At 29.0% G+C, this 14613-nt stretch overlaps 1 protein-coding gene across 7 annotated transcripts in view; it reads left to right on the forward strand.

The window, feature by feature from the left end:
- LOC132919441 (protein sprint) overlaps positions 1–12261 on the forward strand; it is an 85897-nt gene extending 73636 nt beyond the window's left edge. For 6 of the 7 annotated variants that reach the window (XM_060981048.1, XM_060981053.1, XM_060981051.1 and 3 more), the window contains 15 exons: positions 1907–2077; positions 2189–2376; positions 2480–2571; positions 2661–2810; positions 3139–3267; positions 3356–4197; positions 4267–4718; positions 4815–4986; positions 5055–5190; positions 8927–9204; positions 9476–9667; positions 10154–10285; positions 10349–10618; positions 10700–10898; positions 10982–12261. In XM_060981048.1, the coding sequence (XP_060837031.1) occupies positions 1907–2077; positions 2189–2376; positions 2480–2571; positions 2661–2810; positions 3139–3267; positions 3356–4197; positions 4267–4718; positions 4815–4986; positions 5055–5190; positions 8927–9204; positions 9476–9667; positions 10154–10285; positions 10349–10618; positions 10700–10898; positions 10982–11112 (3534 nt within the window). In that variant the 3' untranslated portion in view covers positions 11113–12261. The remainder of the gene's footprint in view (positions 1–1906; positions 2078–2188; positions 2377–2479; positions 2572–2660; positions 2811–3138; positions 3268–3355; positions 4198–4266; positions 4719–4814; positions 4987–5054; positions 5191–8926; positions 9205–9475; positions 9668–10153; positions 10286–10348; positions 10619–10699; positions 10899–10981) is intronic. The other variant, XM_060981049.1, reaches the window with a different exon arrangement.
- Positions 12262–14613: the final 2352 nt, after the last annotated feature.

Consider the following 14613-nt stretch of genomic DNA (forward strand, 5'->3'; position numbering starts at 1 on the left):
CTAGACGTATAATAATTGTAATACGTATTAAAGTGTATAGCCGAATAGGTACAACTGACCATTTAAATAATTTTACCTATACATTGCAAAAACTACAATATTGTGTGCAGAGAGTGTAGGCGTGTTGTGTAAAAACGAGTTGTGGTCGTATAAAGCATTCGTACTTAATATTAATATTGAAGCTTTTTTTTCTAGTCATATATATTGGCTTATAATCGTTTCTATAATTTATTTTAATTGTAAACAGTATGTTATAATTATATTGTTTTAACAGGGTTGAATTATTAAAAAAAAAAGTAAAATAACGTGGTATTGTTTTATTATTATTTTTTACAAATTGTTTATTTTTATTTTTAATAGCAACCAGTTTGTACTCATGTTAATTTCATAAGCTGTGATACAATATTTTCTGAACATGTATAAGTAAATATTCAACAATAGGTATATGAATATTATATTACTGGTATGAATTTATATAGGATAAACCAACAACTGTTAATTTACTTAACTTTTTATCTAAAAGTAAAATATATGTAATAATATAATATTAAAAAAATTTTAAAAAAAATGCAGTCAAACTTCTAGAACAAGTTAGAATGATATTAATTTGTAAATTCCATTACATATTGTACACAAAAATTAATTAAAATGTATATGTATTTATAATGCTATTCGGATAGATTTAATTATTTTTTTAAGTTTTCAAAACTCTTGAAGTTGACACAGGTGGGCTCTTTCACATAAGCCTACTGTCTACATTGTTAAAAAAATATTTACAGATAGTATAATTCAGAAATAATAATAAGTTATCTAAATTAAATTGCTTACATTTTTTTACGATGTTTTATTATAAAGGTTAGGTTACGTATATTAACCATTCATTAATTTAATCCGTTTCAACTACTTTTATTAATACATAATATTTTACTTAAATTTTATAATTTAGATTGAAATTTACTGTAAATGATTCAATGCGTTCAACATTTATTCATCTCGAATTTCAAAATTGTATTGACGGTTAAAATGCATAATCGATATTGAACAATGAAAACACACAAAGAATATTTAATGAACAGATTTTATCTTAGAAATTTCCGTTTGTATTTTTCGAGCGTATTCGTTTTTTACAACGTTGTAAATATTTATACGTCAAGAGATTGTCCTATGCAAAATTTTATTCTTCAAAATCTGTTTGGCCTTACAAACTAACCGGATATACCGCGTACGCGTAAAATTAAAAATAAAATCAAAAGTAATTGGATGGTGATGTCACACGTTTTAGTTCTCAGCTATGTATTGACTCGATTTTCTATTATTAGACCTCTGCCGACCTTAACTAAACGGAGGAGAGCCTAAATGAACTTGGCGCCAACTTTACTCTGTGTAAGTGTATTAAGTTTCGTTTTTTAAGTGAAATGTTAAATTTTCTTCTGAACATTGAGTAGTACGCATGTGGTCATCGGCATTCATCAATATTACATCGGTATACAATGTTTAATCTACTTATATTATTTGAATTGTAAAAAAATCTTATTTTGCATTTTATTGAGTTGTAACTAATTTCCAAAGTCGGTGGCACTCGATAGACCTTATTAATAAATCTTAAGACAGAGTAAAGAAAAAATTAAAAAACAAAAACAAAAAAATAAACAATAGGAATTAATGAATGAGACAGCCTTTATAGTAGCCACGGGAATTCCCCTTTATTTGCATTACTCGGGTACGTGTATAGTTTAACAAAAATATATTTTCCCCCCTACTTACCTCATTATTATTATTTTTTTTCTTTTAATGAAATCCTTACACGTTTTATGAGCACCGCGGTCCATATTAATTATAACCAGTTTTATTTTTCTACCACTTTAATTGTATTGTTAATAATACCGAAATGTACCTATGTTTACAGGATGAAGACGATTATGAAACCAGTAGTGGATCCGTAAGATCTGGCTCGGGGGATGCGGCTAGTTGTGATATTGGATTACTCGAACGTCTTATACGTAGTCATCCGATATGGTTTCTGCCCGGAATTCAACGGGCCGGTGCTTTTCACTTGTTGCAAGGCAAAGACGACGGGGTGAGTAATGAAATGTCTGCATACTATTATTGCAGAATTATTGTCAGCTGTTGACGTTATGGTATTTTACGGCAGTTAAGAATAAAAGCAATTGTATGTTTATTGTTTCAGAATTTCGTGGTGAGACAGTCGAGTCAGACTGGCACTATGGCCATATCCGTTCGTTTGCCAAGCGGCAAAGGTCCGTATATCGAACATTATCTTATACAAGCTACTACCGACAACCGATTAGCTCTGGAGAGTTCAGACAACAAGTTTGACAGTATTCCCATGTTAATTGCTCATTACGCACAGTGCTGGTAAGATTTTTGTTTATAAAACTGTTGAGTTAAAAAAAAAAAAAAAAAACCATATATACAAAAAATATGAATAATGTGTTAATATCGTATTTAAATATTTCAGCGATGAACTTCCTGTACAGCTTATGTTACCAAAAGCTATACAAGAAGCCAAAAATCGACAGCAACTTTCTTCTTTAGCATTACTTGGTCAAGGTTGGTAATTTTTCATTTCCTAGTTATTCACTCGTTTTAATTTATTATTATTAATTAAATGTAATACTTAATTTTTATTTTTTGTACAGAATTTTGGAGATATCCTATGGCTAGTTCAAGAAGTTCTCCAACATTGGATATATCACCAAATGATGAATCTACAAAGAGGACATTAAACACATCTATTCCCAGTAGTGCTGCCCACAGCCAATCGAGTAGCCTTAGTAGTTTTAGTAGTGGTGAGATTTATTCATTTATATTATGATAATGATTTATAGATCTATGTATTTTAGATATATTTTCGAAAAAAAAAAGTATTTATTGTTATATATTTTTAAACAATTATACAATTTTTTCATTCATTTTTTATAATGACTTCAATTTATTATTAAAAAAAATAAATTCATAAACACATACATTTACCGATAAAATTATATATACCAATAATAATATAAGAATTAACCTGAATATCTATTTACTATATATAATATATTTATATATATATATTTTTTTTTTACTTATTAAATGTACAACATACAATAATATATATTATTTTTTTATTCATAGGCAATAATAATCAAGAATCTGCTTTTACAGACAATCACCTGTCTATAGAAGAATTATCAACTAGTCCTGTGGAAAGTATACAACAAGCTAATGGGATTCTAACAACGTTCAAAAGTTCTTCGAAAGAAGGTAAAAATTAGTCATTATAGACATTATTACATATTAATATATTATAACCCTAACAATGATTGTTTATTAATGTTGTTTATATTTTTAGGTACACCGTCTTCTTCCGATAACTTATCACCACCAACAAGTCTAGTGAGTGGCCGAACAAGACCCACGCCTCCCAATACATTAAGTCTTAAATCTTCTAATAGTCAAATAGTAACTTCGGATGTTGTAAGCTCTACTCATACGGCTAAGACACCACCACCACCTCCTCCTCGTTGGGCCAAGCCTGTTGCGGGGCAACAAAATTTCACTGTAACTACTACTGTGACATTTAGTCTTCACAAAGAAACAACTCCCTCGCCACTAATTCAAGTGTCTTGTGGACCGTTGTCAAAATCAACAGATGACAGTGAAATTATGCCAGCTATCAAAAGTCCACTAGGTTCTGAAATTACATCCCCAATCTCAGACACAGGAGGTGGGTTACGTTCTGGCCGCCGTACTAAAAGAAATAGAATAAAACAATCTAGACACTACAGAGAAAGTGATATACTAGAAACACCTAATATCTATCATAGAAGTACTTTTGCGGATAAAGTTAGTGACTATGAAGATGTTTGGGGTCCTGATTCGTCTTTATCTACATTTAAGACTCCATCTCAAAGCAATAGTGGTACTTATAAGAAAAATGCTCCAGAAGTTCCTCCAGAGATGCCACCTGATATTTTGGAACAAACCACCAGTATTCCAACCATTCCTAAAAATACACTAGGTCTTGTTTTACCACAAAATCAAATTAACGATCTCCCATCTATCACGGATAGTACAACCAGTTTATTGTCACCTGGGTCACCAGAGACAAAATCACCTGTCCCTGAAGATGATACGGCTGAAGCTAAACAAAACAGCCCTTTCTATGCCGAACCTGCTGATGCCATAAGACAAGTAAACTATATAGATAATTTATATTAAAAATTAAAATTACCATATTACTAACTAAATTTAAATGTTTAGGCAGCTTTCCTACGTCGCAAGTCTAAACCTTCAGCAAATAATTTCCGTAACCGCCATTCAGAGCCGAGTTTTCTTCATCAATGGCCAGCATTAGTCGGCTGTAGCCAATTATCTCGTATTGATTCTAAAGAAGAACTGCTATCTCCTAATGGTAATTACTCTACCAACCAAGCGTTCTCGTCGTCTGTGGATAATATACCATTGTTGAAAAACTCCAGAAGAGAACCTTTAAAAACTGGTAAGCCCGTAGAAACTCCACGTATTGGTCCACCTAAGCGTGGTCAAGATGGTTCATGGGCAGTAGATTCTAGTTGGGAGTTTATTGGCAATGAAAATGAAAATGCCAACTCATTAGATAACTCAGACCAAATAACTACTGGACAACCCAATGATTGTTTAAGAGAATCTCCTGGACGCAAAGGACCTACAATACAAGAGATTATTTTGAACAGGTAAATTAAATTAAATCTACTGTCAGACTTTTATTGACATTGTCCAAAAATATTTTATTTTTGATATTAAATGATTATTGTAATAAACATTCTTAGGTTGCCACATTTAAGTTTGTACATCAAAGAACCCAGTTCAATGTCTCGAAACAACGGTAATACTGAACAACCTGATCACCAATCTAACGATAGTGTGAACAACAATACATTGAACTTAAGTGGCTTCAGCAATTTGTCACTTTTATCTCAGAATAGCGATGACGATTCTAAAGTAAATTAAATGCTAATTTCTTAATATTTATATTTGTTATTTAATAATGTTTGATTTTCACAATATAGACTGAATTTTCTGAGCCATGGGATAGTTCAAGGTGGGAACATTTGTTACCTGTAGCCAATAAAGAACAAAATCAATCACACTTAAAGCCAGTTAATCGTAACAAAAGTTTCTCTGAACGCTTAGATCCACTTTTAGGTAAGATGGTTGAACATTTTATTGGTATTAACAATAGCTTAAAATTACATTACTTAGAATAATATATTTTATTCAGATCTCACTCTTTTTAGTCAGGTCTATAGACTAAAATTATTTATGTTTGACAAATAAAAAATAATAAAAGTTATCATTTAGTACCACATTTTATACTTAGGACTAAATGTTGTAATATTGAAAAAGTATTTGTATCGAAATTTAAGAATTTAATTTAAGATTTTTAATAAATATCTTTATAAATTGGGTTTGGTCATTTAAAAGAATATAAAATGGTAGTTTCAGAACTGTATTCCAGTAGTTAACTTTAATGGTGACTGGTGAGATGTATGAACAATGTCTATACACTCCATAATAAGTATACCTAATTTACACGGTTCTCTACACTTTTTATTCACTACGTGTAGGTATTGCGCTCTTAGTGCAACATAACATAATATAGGCTTTCGAACATAACGCACGTGCACAGTTGACAGCTTCTCTCATCGGTCATCACTCATCACCATTCGTGACCTGTTTGTGTTTCGGTATATAACTAAAACGGCTACACATTACACCCGAGATCTGACCGATAACTGCATTAATTTACCACGAGCACGGCTAATAAGGAATGAATCATCTAGTATATAAATAAATACGTATATGTTACATATTATGGTCGTATTATTATGGTACATCAAATATATTGTAATAGTAACGAGGTTACTGGTCGAATGATAATATACATTTGGTACATATATTTTTAGGCCATTACGCTCCATTGCTTGATAAAATCGCCCATTGCTTTTCGAACACACGACAAAACATAACTATAGATCTTTTTACCCACAATATTCAAAATAATAATACGTTTTGTTGGGTTATTTTTCCAACGATGAACATGTCAAATATTTTTTATACAAACGAGTGTATCTATCACTAGTATAGAAGTAATGTAATTCTCACTACGTCATAATTTCCATTAATTTCGACTAACTGTTATATTCGTAGGTAAGATAGTGATATAATGTATACTAGGTGTATCTAAACGTGTTATATAGCCTGTAGGCAGAAGTCTGAAACATTTATTTAATAAATTAATATAATATTTAAATTCATATTTACATTCATTCATCACTGAATTCAAAAATCAAATGTATTCGCATTTTAAAAGAGAGTTCTTTTCAAAAAGAATACATGATTATGTTAACTAAAAAAAATAAAATAATAAATAAATATAATCATGACCTTATTCATGAAAAGGGGTTAAATACAATTTTAATAAAACACTGTTATATAATGCCAAAATATAATACCCAGTTTATTTTATAAACTATTGAAAATGGATTAAAAAATTTAAATAAATATAGATTGAAATTCGTCTTTTTGCGACTTTACAATTACAAAGATTTGGTATTTTTTTTTAAAATATCATGAGTTGTATTCACAGATATAATATATACCTATATAAAATATGTATATTAATTATATGTAACTGTGACTGTATTTCACAATTTCACATAGGTAATAATAAGTAATAGATATTCCGTAACTGTACCTTCCATAGATACTTTATATATTTGTAACTTATTAATTTATTATGTTTATGTAGATGTATACTTATATATATATTATTATTTTTTTAAATAAATAAAAATCTAAAACGTTAAATGTTTTAAATTAATTAAATAAATTGTATTTAATGATTTTGGTTAGAGATTATTGCATAAAATTTGCGTTCACATTTATTAGTAAAAAAAATCAATGCATTCTCGATTATAATTTATAATGTATAAATTAAGTTTATTCCAATGTATTTTACACTTTGTCTGTAAGCTTAATATTTATTTATTTTGCGAATTATTCCACAACAAATCGATGTAATATAATACATTTTTTATATGAGATATTTTTAATAGTCTACACAAATCTTCAATTTTACTTACTCTGTCGTGTTTTGACTACCTAGCCAGAAAAATAAAACAAATAAATATAGATTTCAAAAGCGATGTTCGTATTGCAGACGGGTTTCAGTTACACCAAGTAGACGTAGCGTATATTAATCGTTCGTGATCTTACAATATAATGATTACATCCGAGAGTCATTAAAATCCCGATAAAACGAGTTTATACTGCCGACAGCCGACCGTATTTGTCTGCAGTGTACAATTAATAATAATTAAATATTCAAACGATTTCCAGTCTCGTTGAGTGCGCTATATGTCTCCAAAATAACAGCTCGTAAAAGTGAAGACAATTTTTTTTCAACGTATACCTATTTATAACGATTATATAAAAAAAAGTTTTTATGAAACAAGGTTATACGTGGGTGATTTGTAATATTGTAATATTTGTAGCAGAATTTAATAATACCTGCAGCAGTGTATTATGTATTTAATAATTTTTTTTTACTTTCACAAGGTCCCGTTGTTGGGTAAACCTTCAACAGAGATAACCCACATGTTTTTCTATATTGTCACTTTACAAAAAAAAAAGATTTATGTGCTTGTTCCATCTCTCTACCGTAGTGTCATCGGTTTTAAAAATGAAATACATTTTTAATCGGTGGTAAAATTTTAATTCGATAAAAATCAATCTAAATTTATATTATTTATTGTCATAAAAATACTTGAATACAACATATATTTTCTTTGCCTAGATTTATAATAAGTATTATGCTATTGTGCGATAGGTACCTACGTGGGTTGTATCCCTCTGCGTCACTATAATATAGGGTCATCATTTACTATGGACATTTATGCCTAAAAAAAAAGAGACATTACTTGCATCCCAATTTATAGTCCCATAGTAAACAACGTTGCCATCAGTTATCGTTTAAGAAAAAATAGAAAAAAGTTTATTATTTCCAAAAGAATATTGGTCTTACGTTTAGAAAATCATTCTATATGACTGTTCATCGTATTACACGTTATTATTTATTATCTAGGTATTATATTTTATTCAAATGCATTTATAAATTAGTAGTGCATTTTATTTGTACAAATAAATAATATGTCTAAATTCCAATATAAAATAATGTTTATAAACTTCAATTATACTAAGTTATATCCATAACTTTGGTTAACTTCGTCTTTAAATTATTAGTTTTTGACATATTATATGCATTATACAGTTGTAATTTTTTTTAAAGAACACAACGCCAACTAATATTTAAATCTGTAAGAACCAGATTTCTACTCATGTAATATTTTAAATAACAAAAACTAATCAAGGTTGGTTTTACTTAAAATACAAGTAGTTGTATTAAATTCTATTATTACTTAGGAGTAGGTATCTACGATCGTGTTCATAATTATTATGCTGATGCAATTATACACAAATTGCATACCTACACAGTTCATAATCTATTCGAGAATCATAATAATATAATATTATATTTATTGAATGGGAATTCACAATAATTTCGATTACCATGAGAAATCCTAAAATAATATTTTAGATTTTATATTTCAACTCAATCAATCTCAACGTTTCACGATTATTCCTATTGTTTTGAATTGGGCGCAAATGGATTGCACCGTCTCCGTTAGACTTACATTACACTGATTGATATTTCTTACCTTTATTTTAATTCTCATTTCTTACATCTACTTCGAATTACGAATTTGCATTCCGTTTGATTTTTGTACTGTAATACAACTATTTGACCATATGATCGTCCAGAAGAGACGAGCAAACTATGCCGTATAGTATTAACTGTGGTGTTTACGTTATTCTGTAGCAGTCCCACGGATCCAAGCATTGGCACGAAGCCGCTTGATGGCCCAAACCGGTACCGGTTCTTCAACCCGCGAGTACGCTCTACAGCTGGCCGCGGACAAGACCACCGTGTTTGCTCGGTCCATCGACAATTTCGTGTGCTGCACCGTCGAATCTAAGGAGACCAACCCGTCGGTGGTGATGAGGAATGTGCGGCAGTTCATGTCGGGCATGAAGAACTATCTCCTGAAACACGGCGAAAAGGAATTCCAAAAAGTGGTGGAAAGGGAGCGAAGCCAGGTACTATACTCGTATATATTAATGTACCTATGGTATTTTATAATGGCTCTCACTTGGGCTGTGCCTCTTATTTACCCGCATTAGACTACTATATTCCTGAACACATATCATGTCCGAATCGTCCTTGAAATCGCACTCATACCTATATCCTACGATTTTATCTAAACACTATTTAACGCCGGACTAAACTTTCTGTTTATTATTGTTATTATATCGTCGATTATTTTTTAATTACTCTGTTTCTCGTTTGTTTACCTTCCGCCGTCCGCAGTTGAAGCCTACGGAATTCCTGAACCTTGACGTGATCCTGGAAGGTGTGATGAACAGATTGGTTCTCAGGGAACTACGAGAACACGTATACAGCCTTCTGGTCGACGAGTACGTCAATAACGGCTCGATCCCGTCCATGGTCGAAAACATACACTACGCCAAGTCTAAAAGTATTCAAGACTTTGCTGTTCGAGTAAGTTTATATTCGAATAAATGGTTAATTATTTTAATCAGATCATTAAAATACAAAGCGAATTGTTGTGCGTCATTTTTAATTTTTATCGAGCATGATTGGGAAATTGAATACACAATTAATATAATTTTTTTTATTATGTCGGTTTACTAATATCATCTAATAATAATTAAAAATCAATGAAAAACAATTTGTTTTGATACAACTAGAAGAAATATTTTAGCATTTTGGATTGTCACTTTATTATTTTCATTAATTTAAAAAAAATTTAAATGTATTTTATTGAATTATATCAATACTTTAAATATTTTAATAAATTATAAATAGGTGCTCTTAAATTATTATTGTATAATAACACGATCTTAACAACATAAATTGATTGAAAAAAAAAAATAAGAATTATAAGTTTTTATTTTTTATTTTTTATTATGTATAATGTATTAAAATAAACTAGCTAATGTGTTAATAATTTTGTTGTCATAATAGGAAAATTTGATACCACCCAATGAGAATGATTTAAAGAAAATATCAGAATGTTTCAAACGTCTCCAAGATGCGTTCTTACCATTGGAAAAACTGGAACATCTGCTTTCAGCCATTGCTTTAATATTTAATGCTGTAAGATAATTTATAAACATATGTATACATATAATTTTAATCTAATCAAATTTAATTGTTCAGGTTAAAATGCAAAACCGGAATGCAGATGCATGTCTAGGCGCCGATGACTTCCTACCACTGCTTGTATGGGTGCTTGTTCAATGCAACGTCCTTACAGCCGAATTGGAAGCAGAGTACATGTGGGGATTGTTGCATCCATCATTGATACCTGGTGAGGGAGGTTACTATCTGACTGCACTGTGCGGAGCTGTGCACGTATTGAAAAGTTACAAGTCATCCATGGAATCAAATACTATCAATGGCGTGAAGACATTAGGCTCCGACAACACAGTATGTAACACCAAAATTGTTTGTTTTTTTTTTACAAATAAATATAAACTCATTTGTGTTTTTTTTTTTTTTTTTTTTTAGTTGAGTTATGATCCACTGAATGAACTCAAATCTGTTCTTAAAGTGGTTGTACCCGATGAAACCAATGGATCACTGTTGACCAAGACGTTACCTGTTAGACCGCACATGACGACACGTGACGTTTGTAAAATCATTGCTCATAAACTACGCATAACCAATCCACAAGATTATTCTCTGTTCAAATTAATTGATGGCCAAGGTAACAATAATTGAGAATCAAGACTATTTGATTTGTTATTTTGTTGGCCACCTTGTTAATATTTAATAATGTTTTGTTTATAGAATTTTTGTTATCTGAAACCGATTGCCCACAAGATATTAAAAGTTCAACAACAGCCTGTGGCAGTCATTGTCTGTTTGCGTATAAACGAATCGATGCAAAAATAGCTTGGCCTCATTCACCTTCTCCCTAGGCCATAAAATTAGATTTAAAAAAAAAATTTATTATTGTTTATTTATTTTTGTGTTTGTTTTCTTTTTATATTTTTTTGAGATTATTTTATACTCTTGTATAACAATTTTTTCTTTGTGATTAGACTTTTAACCTGTGAACAATATCTTGCGCCGACTATTATCCTAAATGCTAGTCATAAAATTTGTGTGTATGTCTGTGTAAACTTAAACATGTACATAATGTAGTGAATACAGAATAACACACATTATTATAATAATCATAAGTATATTATTTAGACATTATGTTCTTTTTTATCGTGTCTAAAAACGTTTTTTTTTAAATTATTTGAATATTTATAAAACTTTTTTTCAAAGATATTTTATTATTTGTATGTTTTATAACTTACTTAGTTTATAAAAAATAATATTTCGGCTCAATGACTGATAAGCTTGATACTTTATATTTATGCTAAAAATAATAATAATTTTTTTTTATTGTATGTGTACAATGTACAAAAAATGACACGAGATCTGAAAATTTATTATTTTTTTGGTTTTTATACTTTAACTAACTGCATCTAAAATATATTTTTTACTTTAAATATTTTAAAAATAATTTGTATTTTAATATATAAACTAATCCCAAATCATTTGATATTATATAATGTTAAAATATTAACAACATTAATGTTAAAAATTAGTTAACGGTTGCATTGTCATCTCGTTTATGTTGTAAAATATTTAATCATATAATATTCTTATGTAGTTAACAATAATTGGTAATAACGACTTCTTAAAATGAAGCAATTGGTTTTTATTTTTTACGTACAATGATATTATTATAATTTGTTCAGTTAATCATGTGGTAATTTTGATTGCATTTTTAACGTAATTTAAAACCATAAAAAACATATATTTCTCTTATATCTAACAAATAAAATATTTTCATTCTTGACCAATATATACTACGGATCTTGATATAGTTACAACTTACAATCCTAAAATACAAAAAATATGCAACAATCAACAATGGAACTGTCATTGAATGGAATATATTTACATTTATTATTTATTTTTGGTGATGAAATTGTATTTAGCATAACATAAATTCATAATTTTAAATTTATCAAAGTGACTGTAAGTTGAATAATATACACAAATATACAATATTTAAATTCATTAAAAATGTGGACACTGTTCAGTGGTCAATCTGAATAATATTAGTAAATATCAAGACAACAATTTAAAATAACATATTATTTATGTTGATAAAAATTGTATTTCTCAGTAAAAGCTTTTGAAATTTAATATTAGATTACTAATAAGTAATAACTAATAAATTGTTTTTATGTTTAAACATTTGGAATTTTTTTCTAAATTACAAACGTTCTTAATCTATTTTATAGTAAGTAATTTTTTAAAATGTTCAACTTAAATATTAAAATACTCGATGCTTGATAATGTCAAAATTCCAATAGTTTACCATGACATAACGGTAAAATATTTTTGAATAATGAACCTTTTAGATCCCCTAGCAGTTAGCAGAGTGAAAATGTACTGTGTCTTACAATGGTTTTGTCGTAAAATTTTCGTGAAATGAGTTATTTTTCTCTGTATACACGATAAGTAGTTATAAATACGGTCTTTAACTTTGATCAAATTGTATCTAGTTTGTACATTCAAGGGCTTAAAATTAAAATTTCTAAGGATTTATCTAAATAGTTCGGAAAACAAACAAAAAAATGTAGCCGAGTGGATAACGTTGTGCTGTACATTAGGTGTCGAGTGGGTATTGTTATAGGTGTGTTAAACTTAAATTTAGTGATATATTTTTTTATACGAATAACGATTCTGAACGATGACTGTCTGTCAGAATATCAGCCTTATCAGTGATAGGTTATCTCTAAATACCTACATATATCTTATGATATATTAAAGTCATTTATTTTAATTTTAATATTACAGTAGTATATTAATAAGGCGGTCCCACACGACTGGTGTACTTGGCCAATATTTGTCACTGGTGATATATGACCAACATTGGTCTTTGCTCCTACACGACTGGTGTACAATTACAAGTATTTTCAATGCCCAGCACTGGTATACTTGTCATGGTAATTGCATATTCTCCCACACGGGGTGTATAGTTGACCAGTTAATAAGTTTATAAAGTCCTCTCAATGAATTAAATTAAATAAGTTAGTTAGAACAGAAGAAGGTCGTTGCTGTTGCAAGTTATATTGCTTTGAGCTGTGCGTACTCGTTAAAAAAAAAAGCCAAAAAAGAAAAACGTAAAAGAAGATGGTGGATGGTTTCTATACTAATATACTAATGACCGGCCGTTTATTGCACGGTGAGATTTACGCTGTTCCACCTTTGGTAACTTCCTGAGTTTTTAAGTTTTTTTTGTTTTTTTTTTCTAAGATCTATGTTTGGATATATCTCCAAATACAAAACAGTTTCGAAAAAAAAATGATAAAAATGTATATGCTTGTGCGACTAGGGTATGAACATACTCAAACCTCGAGTATGATCGAGAAAACATAAACACATAAATTTTATAAAGTACTGTTATCAGCCACAGTAGAAAAAACAACCGCACACTTCACATATATGCTTCATTGTTAAAAATACATTTGAATAATTATTAAAATTATACATCTATAGACTTTATGGTATTAAGTAATGACTAATGAGTAATAAAAATAACAAACCAATTTTAATTTTTAAAACTAACTACTTATAAATCCTTTAAAAGTGAAATCATGTTGGACGCGATAGATTTTTAGGGAAAAATTTGAGCCGTGGTCCTAAAAAGATTGAGAACTTTTGATCTATAGGTATTAGGTACACATTAGTTGTATAACAAGACTCAAGAGTACAGAGGATCTGTCTTCATTAAATCAATCATTTTTACGTAAGGTTTTTACAGTGTTTATTATACATTATATTTTAATACACAAAATGAAATATCCGATTAAAAAATCATATATATAAAAAAAAAAAATAAACGAAAATGTTATAACTTTTATGTTCGAAGGAAGGTATGTTAAAAAATTGAAAATGCACAAGTTTTCGGGTACTAAGGTGAAAATATAACTTGATATTAAAAGTTAATAAAATTATATGTGTACTCAGAAAACCATAAACATTTTCAAGTCGTATAAGCATTTCAAATACTATAAGAATTTATTATTATACTATAATTAAAAGTAATTTTTAAATGAGTTAGTGCGACAACATTGGAAATAAAAACAGGTACTTATTTTAAAAACCAAACGCACAAACTGTATATAATAATTAATAACATTTATTTTTTATTATTTGATATCTATCCAAAATTATCAATTTTTTCGATGTTGTCCCTAGGTAGATATTTTAATTATTTTAATTTTCAAGCGAATGGTGAACATTTTTAAATTTAACGTGAATAGATTTATTTCATTTCATTTTATAAAATAAAATACATTAAAATCATTTTTATTGTAATAGTTGCAGTAATAACTATTTCTGTAATTAAT

Source organism: Rhopalosiphum padi, chromosome 2 (assembly GCF_020882245.1).
Source record: "Rhopalosiphum padi isolate XX-2018 chromosome 2, ASM2088224v1, whole genome shotgun sequence".
Classification (NCBI taxonomy): domain Eukaryota; kingdom Metazoa; phylum Arthropoda; class Insecta; order Hemiptera; family Aphididae; genus Rhopalosiphum; species Rhopalosiphum padi.